Below are 13,736 nucleotides of genomic sequence, written 5' to 3' on the forward strand. Positions count from 1 at the left end.
CATCTTTATGAGTTTTGTTCATGCTGCAGCATGTATGCTAGGCAATTCATCTTCATTACTGAATCATATTGCATTGTTCGGCCCCTGACTGTTTCCTTATGAATTTGTAAGATTTCTGCACAGTCTGTGAACACAAGTTTTTTTTTTAATCAGTGATGATCTTTGCAAACATGAGTTGCCATCTACATCTTGCCTTTTAATTTTCTCTTTTGAAAGCATCTTTCAAAAGGCCAAACTTTTGATGTTGTAATTCACTAAGTTTGTCTTTTGTAGATGGTGCTTTTGCTGCCATATCTAAGAAATCTTTGCCTAAGCAAGGATTTTCTTCTGGAAGTTTCCTGGAACTGACTTACTTCACCTCTTTGTTTGAAGAACAGAGGCACAGGGCCTCCCCCAGTCCTCCTGACACCAGGTACTGGATGCCTGGGCAAACAGAAGCACCTTCCCCAGCGGCATCTTCCGACTGTGTGTTCTCACCCTCAATCTCGCCCTCAATCTCCTTGTTTTACTTAGGAAACATGTGTTGGGAGACATGATAAATATATTTCGGTGATTTTTGAGGCTATTTCCTCAAAAAGCCTCAGAAGCAGGTCCACCGCGGCCATCTGTTATAAGAAAATCGAGAAAGCAGCTGTGTGCCTGGCTGCGCTGTGCTCATGTTGGTGAGGGCGCAATTACCTCCTCGGTGAAGGATTTGAATCATTACAGCAAATCCCTTACTCAGCACAGCATGTATTAGGAAGACTTTCTGATCCTAAAACCAGGCTTTTCCTCCTCCACCCCGAAAGTACAGCAAACCCCCAGCCAGTCAAAGCCTCCACAGTGAACTGCGCTGTAGCCCTGTTTTACTTCCAAACGAGAAATATTTGCCCAGCATTTCCTAGGTGGCTTCATGAGGCAGGCACTCAGGCAGGCCTCGGGAACCCAGCAGAAAAGATGCCCTGGGATGCCTCTGCCCTCAGGCCTCTCGTGTTCAAGGACAGTGTACTTGAAAGCAGGATAAAGGAAGAAAACACACCAGTGTGTGCACTTTTTGTACCTATCCTTGTAGAATTTCGGTATCATGTTGTTGTTTTTCTTTTGATGTGTTGTATATAAAATGACTAAGGGAGAAACAAATTTTATAAATAAGTTAATAGAAACAACCAATTCATATTAGAGGTACTTGCTCCAAATAATTTTGTCTGAGAAGATTTTGATTATTAATGTGATTTTAAAAGTTTAGGAACGTTAAAAGTTTGGTGATACGAACAGAAAAAACAACAATGTAAAAAAGTAAACAAAAATGAAAAAGACTTAATTTTAGATGGTATTAAAAGACAAGAAGAGAAATCACCATCAGGGCAGTATGAAAGTGGGTGCCTGGGTGGGCAGGTGGACGGAGTGGTGTGAATTCTGTGGACAGGGAAATCTCTTTTGGGGCAACACCTGAGTGAAGATCTTAGTAAAGTCAACCATGGAGGCTCTTTCTCCTCAATGCCGGAGCATCTTTTAGTGTCTGCCATTGGGCTAAAATTAACCCAAATCCCACTTCCTCCTCTCACAATCATTTTAGGAATCGGGTCTTGCCCAGAACATTGTGTGGACTTAAGGGGCAAGGTCTTATTTTGAAGGAAGCACTATCAAATGAAGGTCAGTAGGAGAGGACCTAGCTGTGGCAGAGATCTGGGTCGTGGCTGGTTAATAGCTGAACAGACTTATTCTGCAAGCACCTGCTTCTTGGCATAGCTAGAACGCCATTCTGTGTGGAGAACAAATGTTTGCCTCTTCAGTGATGTTACTACATGCTCTTAAAGGAGGGTGGGGTGGTGCTTCAACTTTTTGTGGAGGGGGGAAGTTTTTAGCTGAAACCCAAATGACCAACCAATCTCAGATTCCTTCCTTTGCATAAAGCGATGTATTTATAGTTCTCTAGGGGACCCTAGAGACATGATGAGTAACCCATTCCCTCATCTAAGGCTACTCTTCTACTAACTCCACATCTAACATGGCTGAAGTTCATTTGCTTTTTATTGGGAGGTTTATGCCAATTCACTTGCAAAGGTACCTATTCTGTTCCCTTTAGAAGTCACCAATCTGTATTTTCATATAACTTGAAATGTAGGTGACAATAAGTATTCTAGAGTGCCAACCCCACTGTCCATACTCCAGCCCTTTCTTCTTATAAGCCCGCAGATTTATCCTGACAAAACAGTGCTCTGAATATACTGGGGTTCCCTATCACTCACCTAGGCAGCTAATGGAAACAGAAGGGGAACCCCTTGGCAGAATCCTTCCAAGGGAAGAATATTAGAAACTATAAATCCAGCAAATTATACAAATGAAAGACAACAAAATGCCCTTTCCAAGATGAAAAACTCTTAGGACAGCAAGCAGCTGGATGAAGCCTAAGAACCTATACTGAACGTGCTACCCTTTCCCTGTATCATGGCTTGGGTGAGCAGCTAGAGTTAGGGGCCAGTGACTACTGTGCCCAGGTAAGCTTGAACCTGAGGAAGTGTAGTACAGCTTTCTTTCTTTAAAAACGGACCTTTTTCTTTTCGGTCTGACATCTCAGCAAGGCCGCCGTGGTTCTCACTGTTCTCCAAGCTTTGCTGTGTCACCCAAGGTCAACCAGAAGAATGAGGCCGGAAAGTTGGCCAATGAAGACATAGACCCAGTAAACAAGTCTGGGGGTGAGGCCAAAAAGAAGGGGATACCAAGGTAGCTTTCAGGACAGGCTCTACAACCTAGTTCAGCTGGACAAAGCTACGAATGACAAACTGTACCGCAGTTCCCAACTGTAAGCTCATTACTCTAGCTATGGCCCCTGAAAGACTAATGATTTGAGCTGCCTTGACCAGGGCAGCCTTTTAGGACTTTCAGTAAATAACTTATCAAGCTTGTTTCAAACCACAATGTTCTAGAAATTCATATGAGAAACACAAAGGGTGGAGGTGCCCCAGCTGCTGGCGAAGATGCACAGAGAGGTTCCATCATTGTACATTTGAAAAACAGAACTATAGTTTTTAAGAAAAACACTTATTTAAATAAATCTTTTTACTATGTTTGGCTCTAATAAAACATGTTAAGCTTCTTATCCACTGAACTAATAAACTTTCAATGCTAATCTGCCATTTGGTAAAAGAATAAAGGAGTCTGGGTTAGGTGGCTTGAGACCCTGTGCTGTGGACTGAGGTGCTTCCACTTTCCAGGGTCTAAAATTACTGAGACTGCAGTCTCATGGCAGCTAGAAAAGGAGCAGGGTCAAGAGCAAAATAGGTCTCTCTTGAGACAAGACACAACACAGACTAGTCCCACTTCTAAAATACCAGCTAGCCCTGGCAAGAGGGTACACAGCTCACATGCCAGATCTGGGCTGGGCAAACCTCGTTGTCTCTGACTTGATCCAGTCACCCCGTGAAGGCTGCCTTGGTTCTACAATGGGGTAAGCTGGAGGGCTAGGGTAGTAGAACCATTTTCTAGACTGTAGCGTGGCAATGCTAGTACTGTACATACTGCCCTCCGCCCCCTGCTGCTCTGGAAGGCATCGGCACTGCCGATTCCCCCGTACACTCACTTAACAAGCCTGGTGGACACAAGGAACCTGCCTAACACAAATAGAGGAGTAGACCTAGAGGGAACTTGCTCGAGTTGCCCCAGAATCTGTTGAGTGAGTAAGATCCCAGTTCTGTGATCTCATAAACACACATTACATAGGAAAGCGTTTGGAAACTTTTCAATAGTTTGATGGGTTGTCGGATTTCAGAGAATACCTGTCATAGTCGGTAAACAGACTGCTCAATGAAAAGAGTATCTTAAGAGCCGTGGAGTGACGGTTTAATGTAGGAGTTTGGGAGCAGGTGGCCCTCCAGTAGTACTCCCAATACTGGTTCTACCACTTTCGTCCTACATCACCCGGGGTGATTTACTTAACTTCTGTGCGCCTCATTTTCTTCTCTTGCAAAATGGGGATCATTAATAATGCCCACAGCCCCGGGACTGGTGAGAAGTAAGTTGATTGTACACACAAATGTGCTTAGTCCGTTAAGGCTTGGCGTGTAGTGTTTACTAGACGGCAGCTGTTGTGATTGGGACATGCTTGGCTAATGCCGTAAGAAAATGATTCTCTATTTTGGAATGGAAATTAGGCCAAAGGACACAGTACTCAGTAGCTGAACCATCTATACTGCCAAAGGCATTGATCTAAATAGAACACAGATGTGGACCATCCCTCTAACCATGCGAGATCAAACACTGCATATTTATATGGCAAAACTCCCCAAGAAAGGATACTGAAATCTCTGGATTTCTTAGTGAGAAGGAGGCTCCTCTGGGTACCCAGCCGCATTTCTTACAGGCTAGAAGAAGGTACCTGCTCCTACTGGGTCCTTTTCTGAAGGGCAATAGTGCCACCGGAAGACATGATGAGCTTCCTAAGAAGCACCTGCCCCTATTCTCATTGAGGAGGACAGGGACCAAGACCACCTCCCCCAGATGCCAAAATCCACAGATGCTCAAGCCCCTTGCATTAAACAGTGAAGCACGCTGTTTACTTGTGATCCCTACAGCTATATAAATGCTATGAAAAAGCTGTTTTTCTTTGCTGAACACTATGTTATAGCAATAAAGGCCTGCATGTGTTCAGTACAGATGCAATTTTATTTTAGGAAACCAATTCTGGATTTCAATTTGCCACGGGTATATCCTACAAGTGTCCGTGTGTTGACACTTAATCCTTGCTGTGAGGTATTAAGAGGGTAGAAACTTAATCTGACTAGGGTGCACAGAGGTGAGCTCTTTGAGAAGACACACGTATTAGGTAAGGTTATCTGGGTGGCACTCCTATGACTCCCTAGGACCTTAAAGGAAAAGGAAGAAAGACTGCAATACATATTCCCTGCCTCTTAGCAAGTGATCCCCTGGACCACTTCAGAATCCTCCAGCAAACAAGTTGTCACCAGATGTGACCTTTCCACCACGTACTTCACCTGAATTTCTTTTCTTTCATCATCCATCTTTGTATGTGTGTGCGCGTGGAAGTCTGGGTGCCATGGTGTACACATGGAGGTACGAGGACAACTCTGCAGAGTCAGTTCCCTCCTGCTACCGCTATAGGGGCCATCAGGCTCGCACACCAGACTTGTTCTCACGTCCGCCAGTAAGGTAAATGCTGGTTCTTTAGGAGGGCAACTCCTTCGAGGAAGACAAGCCCAGAGGATACTCACTGGGAAACTTGCCACAGTGGGTTCAAAGAGGAAGGGGCAGGGAACGCTTCATTGAGACATGCTGTATGGCTGCAAAGCTTCACCTCTTCCACTGTGGCCTTGAAATCTGCTTTACTCCCTCCCTTTGACACCAGGAAAGAAGTTATGAACCAAAGAGCTGGGGACCATGCTTGGCACACAGAAGGCACCTCTGACAGAAAAGTAAGAATTGTTATTTACTGAATTTGATAACGTAAGGTATTTAAGAACAGGAATAAATAATCTTGATATCTATAAAGTCCTACGTACTTTTCCAAAGCACAGCTGAGTAGGAAGGGCTCAGGGGTTCTTCCAGTTAAACGGCTGAAGTCAGGTAACTTTATTCACTCTTCTGTCGTTTTTGGTTTTTAAGAATGTGATGTTCATTTAAATGCAGAGACTGAGTGCACATGTATGTGCACATATATGTGAAAGACAGAAAAATTCATTGTTTCTATTTCTAGCTATGAATGAAATTCAAGCTTAATGTACAAAATCAAGAAACAATAACAGACACAACCCAAATCAAACCAGTCATCAAAATGCCCATCTGCCAACATGCTGAAGACTGTCTTAGAAGATTTCTTTATATACATATGTGTCTGTACATGTTTTGCATATTTTATTATGCTTTCCCCACAAAATAAGTTTATTATAAAATATCTCATATCAATTAGCAGTTCTCAGCACCATAATGTTTAATAGCTGTGTTATAATTCAACAACCAACCTATCACCGCTATGGGTTATTTACATTACTTCTCCCACGCTATTATAAATAATGACAACCTATTGACCTTTGTGGAGATCTCTGATTATTTTCACATGACAGGAAGCAGAGGAGCAATGGCTAAGTCAAAAGAAAGCCTATGTCAGTCATTAATGCTGCCACACACATCGCTCCCGAGAAAAGACTTGCTGATCTAGAATCTTGCCCACAGTGGGGCAACTTGACCCCATCCCTGGTTGTCCCTTCCCCCTCCCTCCTTCCTATTTCTTGGGTATATGGATTCTGCTGCTTTTGTTGAATAAACCCATCGAGACAACTAAGATTGAATCTAGCAGACCTAGTCTGGGTCTGCAGCAGCCCTCCAAAATGAATCCAAGTTCTCAGGTGGAACTTCTCTGAATTTCTGCAGCGTTGGGCATAAGGTGAGTGTTCAGAGTAGAGAGTACAGATTCTCAATTGAGAATGACTGGTTTCCTCCAGTCCATGAGTCACCAAGCTGCACCTGAACACTTAACTGCAGCAAGAGAATGAATAAGCTTATATAGTGCAGGCTCACGTGCTGAAAACACACACATCCCCACTCCTCCAGCAGCAAGGCTGGACACACGTGGGAAGTAAATCATCCTCTATAGCTGTCATGAAACCAATGGCAAATGCTCCTTACTTGCTCATTTTCTCTTAAAGGAGACAGAAAAGAAATTAAAATAAAACTGGGTTGGAGATCTGTGTCTTTGCAATGACTACTCTAGCCGGTTATAAAGAGGCATTCTCTGGCCACAGTGGGCAGGAGAGGACAGCTGGCAACTTAGACTTGGCAAATCTGTCCTGAATGATCAATGTTGTCTCTGTATGTGACAGATGGATCTGGTCCAAGGTATTTGCTGAAATAGATAATGTAATATTCAGACTGTCAATATGGGCCTGCAAGCTCTGCTTTCCTTTAACCCCTTTTCCTCTGGGAAACCTCCAGACTCTCAATACTGTATCATCTTACTAGCTGCTTCTAGTCATAGACAAAGAGGATTTCAAACCATGTGACTACCATGAACAAAGAAGGGGGAATGGAAGCATCTGTCTTAAAACTTCCCTGAGAGGTCTGTGAGACGGCTCAGAGGGTAAAGGCACTGTCTATTGGGTCTGAACACATGAGGCAGAGCCCTGGACACACATGTTGAAGGATAATAATGAACTCATGAAAGCTGTCCTCTAATCTTCACTTGTATGCCATGGCATATGTGTGCCGATGTGTACACACACACACACACACACAATCAAAGTAAAAATGTTTATTTTAAAAACTTCATTAAAACTTAATAGTCCTTTTATCTACTCTCTTCCTCCCCTATATTCTTCCTGCAAAACTTGAGGGTTACTGAGCATTGTGAGGAGCAGGAGAGCTAGCATCAAAGCTCACACTAGTGTTTACAGAACTACCGTGGACAATGAGGACTTGGTACAGGGAAGCTACTTCCCTGCACACCTTCACTCAAACTAGAGTTAGGGAGTGGCCTCCAAGGGGAGCCTGAGGGAATTTCCACTTGTAAGTAGAGCAGCTGCTTTCTGGGTAACTCGTGGTACATGTGGGCAGGGAAGAGCTTAAGAAATGAGTTTCCTAGAGTTAATTCAGTCACCAACATGCTCCCTGGCAGGTTGTGGATTGTGGGGGAGTTTTGCTCTGGCTCAAGACAGAGCGGACTCCTGTGGTATAGCATGAAAACCCAGGACTTTGTGTGCTTCTAGAATAGGTGCTGAGACGGCTAACATTGTAGTTAGCAGTAATAGTAGTTAGCACTTTCTGAGCGCTCCATAGAAGGCGCTCCACTCTCCCATTCTGTCATTTCCCTCCCCACACCAGGCCCAGCAAGTAGGTCATATCATAGAAGCAAAGAGCCCATCGCTGACGAACCTGGTGCTCTGTGCCATCACAGAACACCTTTCAGCACACTCTCCTGTGGGGTCATGCCAACTCCCCTCCTCCTTCACTCGCCTCTGTGAATACTTGGCAGGACCACAGGTTTATATTTTTTTTGAAAGGTTATGTTGCCACCAAGAACACCCTCGAATTCTTCCACAGGCCTTACCCAGGGAAGAAATGTTTATTTGTTTGTTTGTTTTGTTTTTGGTTACTAGTAAATTACACGAGTCATAAAAAGAGTAACTCTAAAGCAGCCAGACTGCAGTCAGAATGCTGGATTGAAACAGTCAGCCAATCGTGGGGCTGGAAGAATACTGACCAACAGGTGCCAACAACTTTCCAAAGAACCTGTGCTATGCATCGCCGGGACACCTGGACAATCAAAGACAATTTATTTTGGTAATAATAATCTACCCAAGATTTTATTTTGAGAACAGAATTGCTAACAACACAGTGACCACACAAGAGCAGCACAGCTCAACTACTCCACAAACAGAACGAAATATTTTTCTTTTTATGTAGGAACAGGTGGACATTCTGGCTACAAGTACATAAAACTCAACTAAACTCAACTGCTATGTAAATCATTTCCTAGGCCAGTTATCTCAGATGAGTAAGACATGATCTCGTTCATCTTCTTTGTATATCAGGCTTTGGAATTCTTAGCTTATCCATGGATCCAATTATATTATTTTTAATGGATTAATTTATCAAATCTTCCTAAAGTAGCAGAGCCAGACCTTACCCTAGATGCTGGGAATCCTGCAAAGCCCAAGGCAGGGCAGCTCTTTCTCTAATAGGCTATCGGTATGGTAAGGTGAGACAATAAATTACCAGGCAGGAAAGGGCTCTGAAGAAACCATGTGGCAGATGGTGACAGATGGGGTGGGAGTCAGAAGGTATAGGGCAGGCCTCGGAACACAGAGTTCGAAGAGCCTTTCACAGCAGCTAAGGCACTAAGGCAAGAATGGACTTGGTTTGTAGACAGAGTCACGTAACACAGGGGCCTGACAAACAAAGGAGGTACCTCAAGAGGTTAAGTAAGGTAAGCTGGGCTGATGGGACAAGCCTTAAGGAAGAGTTAGATTTCAATCTATGTGCAGATAGAAGGCACTGGGGAATGCTAAACAATTTCCTGGACCTGGGACATTGCTAGAAATGTGAAGTGTTTCAGAATTTACAAACAAAGAACAAAACACCCTATAGCTACAAACAGAGCCATCTCCTAAGTAGGGAGAATGGTTTAGAAATCTCTTCAGTGTACCTTATGTGTTTAGTTGATTAAAACAGCAAACAAATATCTTTATCATTATATCCATGCACTCTGATTAGCACTGAGGAGACACAAAACTGAGAACACATGATGCTCACAGAGGCCACGAGACAAATATCTAGGTAACATGCAGTCAAACATGTTCTACTGGGATGATGAATGCTCCCCCAAGGAGGCAACAGAGCCATAGAAAATGATGAAGATAAGGAAGAAAGCATAAAAGGCTTTCTGAAAGAAGTGATATTTCAAAACACAGTGTTCCCAGGAGGTGAGAGGAAACAGGACAAAGTCGAGGAAGTAAGACAAGTTAGTATGGCCAAAGAAAAGTTTGAACAAAAGCTGCACTGTCAATCAGGAATAGATCCCCAGGTCTTAAAGAATAAAACATTTAAGGCATCTTAAAAAGTAAAAGATTCATCAAGTTATTAAGATCATTGGAGGCCTCTGCTTTACAGTCAACAAGACAAAATAGTGGCCTATGAATTGGGAAAAGATCTTCACCAACCCCACACACAGGACAGAGAACTGATCTACAAAATATATAAAGTATTCAAGAAATTGGACACCAAAAGATCACATAATCCAATTTAAAAAAAATGGGTACAGACTTAAACAGAGAACTCTTAACAGATAAATCCCAAAGGGCTGAAAGGCACTCAAGAAAATGCACAACATCCTTGGCCATCAGAGAAATGTAAATCAAAACAACTCTGAGATTTCATTTCACACCTGTAAGAATGGCCAAGATTTTTTTAAAAAAAAAATTGATGACAGCTTATGCTGGAGAGGACGTGAGGTAAAGGGAACACTCCTGCATTGCTGGTGGGAGTAAAAACTGATACAGCCAATTTGGATATCAGTATGGTGATTTCTCAGAAAATTAGGAAACAATTTACCTCAAGACCCAGCAATACCACTTTTGGGTATATACCCAAAAGATGTTCAATCGTACCACAAGGAGATGTACTCAACTATGTTCATAGCAGCATTATTTGTCATAGCTAGAGTCTGGAAAAAAACCTAGATGCCCCTCAACTAAAGAATGGATAAAGAAAATGTGGTACATTTACACAGTGGAGTACTACTCAGTGGTAAAAAATAATGATATCTTGAAATCTGCAGGCAAATGGATGGATCTAGAAAAAAATATATTGAGTGAAGTAACCCAGACCCAGAAAGGCAAATATAATATGTACTCATTCATAAGTGGCTTTTAGTTATAAAGCAAAGAAAAACTAGTCTACAGTCTACCCCAGGGAACCTAGACAACAAAGAGAACCCTAAGAGAGACATAAACGGATCTGCATAAAAAGGAAAAAAAATAAGATCTCCTGGGTAAATTGGGAGCATGGGGGGTCACAGGAGAGTCGTAGAAATAGGAGGAGGAAGGGAGGGGAGTAGAGAAAATGTATTGCTCAATATAAACAATAAGAAAAGATTACTGGAGGCCACTGGAGATGTCAATGCTGGAGAATAATGTGTTCAAGTTTATACATTAGAACAATCCCACAGTGGACACAAAATGAGCAACGTTCAAGTTCAGGAATACCATTCCAAAAAGCCTGGGAAGGGGTGGCATCAGTTGAGATGGTGTCACGTGGTCTTATACGACAGAGGCAGAATTGGCAGTTCTTGAACAAGTTAGTGATGAATATAGGAAGTTGGGCAGATTTCTAGGTATCAGATGGAGAGAGGTGGAATTAATGAAAGCAGGAAATATGGGGTGAGGAATAGATGTGGGTGCAGAGGAGGAAGGGGAAGTCTTCATGGGGAGTGGATGGGGGGACTCATACAGAGTTGGATATGGGTCTACAGAGCAAGGAGAAGGTCTGGGCACAGACAGTCTGACCTATTGCTAGCAAGGGCAACCAGAGAACATGATGAAATCAGTCCAAAGAAAATCTAAAATCAGACTCCTGAACAAAGTATAGTAGCACACATTAGCAATACCAATGCTAGTGAGGTGGAGAGGCAAAGAGAATTGCCAGCCTGGGATACACAGAGAGATCCTTATCAAACACATAAACACATAAACAACTAGACCCTAAGAAATAACATTTAATGAAAAAGAAACTCTCTAGAGAGGTGGAACCAACAAGCAATGAGAGGATATCAGCTGGGGGAGGGGGTTGAACAATGTCCACTGTTGGCAGAAAACAAGAAAAGATTTAGGTAGTCTTTGAGGCTTAACAGAAAGACCATGGATAGCTCAGAGAAGGGGGCTGCCATTGAGTTGACAGGGATAAATCACAGATTAAGTGGGAAGGCAGATAGGAGAGATCCCTGTATTTGGTCTCAAAGAAGGAATAAAAAATATTCAAACAGAAGCTTCTAGACCCCTGAAAGCCTCTCAGTCAAGGTGCTTACACTGGCATTTGCCAGATGCAAGGTGGTTGCTCTATGTGCCTCACTCATTCAACCCCTTTCTATGACATGCCTGCTGAGAGCACTGTCCAGTACTGGGGGAACAACAGTGAACATAGATGAGCATGTGCCAGTCCAGGAGCCACGAGAAGGGAGCAGGCAGTCATAAAACAGCATCGTGGCTAGTAGTAGGACTGAGGGTAAGGGTAAAATTAAGTAGAACACTGTCTACAAAGTAGTTTCAGACCAGAAAGCACTTCCAATAGAGGTTGTAGCATCATTATTGTTCTTGACAAGAAAGTCAGTCAGATCCCAAATCTTCCAGAAATTTTCCCCACTTCTGGCCTACTTGATGGAATCTAACCTTCAAGGTAACGATGGGTCAATCCATACAGCAAATACAGGCACAGGTCTGCTACAGAGAGGCCATCTTCACCAGTTTCTCTGTGGTCTGTAACCAACCACAGCAAGTCCTGTTAACACTGGGGAAAGAACGCTTTGGTTGGTGATCTCACACACATTTCATGGATCTAAACCCTACAGGTATTACCATGCAGTCTGATGAAAGCATTCCCCACTCAGCAAAGAGAATAGAAAATGGGAGGTTTATGGTACAGAGACAGACAAGATCTTAGATCCCTGATCTAAATAAGATCAATTTAGTAAAAAAGATATTAGGGAGATTAATTCAAATGAGGTGCTAGGATTGACGTTAAGACTGTGGTGTATAAAGAGTGATCATAAGCTTTATTACCAAAAGTGAGCAGTCAAAAGATGAACCAGAAAATTTACAATGGGTCAACAAAACTAACAGGCAAACTAAAATATACGGCCCCTAAGATGGAATGTAAATGGAAAATTTTCAAGTAATGACAAGTAAGTAATGCTAGAACCAACATCGTGCCCCTATTAGATGTCATTCATCCTTTGCTTTCATTGAAATTAGTCAATAGTCTCTGCACATTGGATCCTAAAAGCATCTGTGGACTTTACAAAGATCATGAGCTGAAAGCTGCGAAGGATGATGATCAGACACCTGAGTCCTTTGAGCATGGCAGTTTTCATTACAGTATTGGCACTTGAGCTCCCTGCCAAATCCAGACTTCTGCCTAATACTCTGCTACCTAGGTTTATGTTAAACTCTAACCTAAAGGATCCCTTCTGCGGGGTCCAAAATTAATTGTCTCTCCAAGTGCTTTTTAACATTAATATTTAAAGACTTTCTGTGAGCTACCCTAGGGCTACGCTAAATAACTTCTTATTTTTAGCCCAGCTCTTTATACCTAGTGGTGAAAGGACTTCTACTGCAAAGCTTATGGATACGGTTGTGTTATTCCCAGAAGAGGAACTGGAGAAGGACACAAAATCCTCTCAGAAACGTTCATACTACAGTGTTTGGGAATCACTTTCCCACCTCAGAGGCTTGCCTGCTGGGTGTGGAGGAATTTCCCAGTGAAATATACTTTCAAAGTGAAGCAATTCTGGTAAAATTCCTTCACCTCCAAAGTGAGTCTCTGGTCACAAGGTTGAAGCCAGCTTGGCTGGCAAGCGTCTACTCTGTCTACAGAGCAGCAGTCTGTCCGGATTACATGATGAGACTCCCACCATTTTCAGGAGCACGTGCTTTGACTAAGCTCTACCTTAGAGGAAGAGACAGATATCCCAGAAAGGTCATTTTGTCTCCTTGTCACATATTGTATTATAAATGAGGAAAATTTAAAAATTGAGGAAAAGAGTCAAAGCTGGTTAAACAATGTCCTTAAGCTCTCATAAGCCAAGAACACGAATCACAGTGACATCTGTAGTGATATTTCATTTGTATTTTCATAAATAAAGCTTGTCTGAAGATCAGAAAGTAAAACAACCACACTAGTCAGCCATACAGGTCAGACAGTGGTGGCACACACCTTTAATCCCAATAGCCACACTAGTTAGTCATAGAGGCCGGGCCGTGGTGGTGCATAAAGGTATGCACCACCACTAGAGAGGAATATAAAACAGGAGATAGGAACTCGCTCTCTTTTCAGTCTGAAGATTTCATAAAGGTAAGAGCTCTCTAGTAGCTTGGGCACTTTGCTTTTCTGATCTTCAGATTGAACCCCAATATCTGTCTCTGGGTTTTTATTATTCGTGCTACAGACCTCGAGTGTTGATTTTGCAAAACGAAACCAACAGCTAATTCTCCCATACATTCGACAATATACAACAGTCTAACACCTTTCATTGGAGC

At 42.7% G+C, this 13,736-nt stretch overlaps 1 protein-coding gene across 6 annotated transcripts in view; it reads right to left on the reverse strand.

Moving 5' to 3' along the window:
• Arhgap26 (Rho GTPase activating protein 26) overlaps positions 1–13,736 on the reverse strand; it is a 398,943-nt gene that overhangs the window by 34,698 nt on the left and 350,509 nt on the right. The window contains exon 21 of one of the 6 annotated variants that reach the window (XM_085699933.2): positions 11,907–11,988. The exons of the other annotated variants lie outside the window; for them this stretch is intronic. Within the exon in view, the coding sequence (XP_085556059.1) occupies positions 11,922–11,988 (67 nt within the window). The 3' untranslated portion in view covers positions 11,907–11,921. Of the gene's footprint in view, positions 1–11,906; positions 11,989–13,736 lie in introns of those variants that run through there. 6 annotated transcript variants of the gene reach the window in all.

The sequence above is a fragment of the Myodes glareolus genome, chromosome 13, assembly GCF_982192425.1.
Source record: "Myodes glareolus chromosome 13, mMyoGla1.1, whole genome shotgun sequence".
NCBI lineage: Eukaryota > Metazoa > Chordata > Mammalia > Rodentia > Cricetidae > Myodes > Myodes glareolus.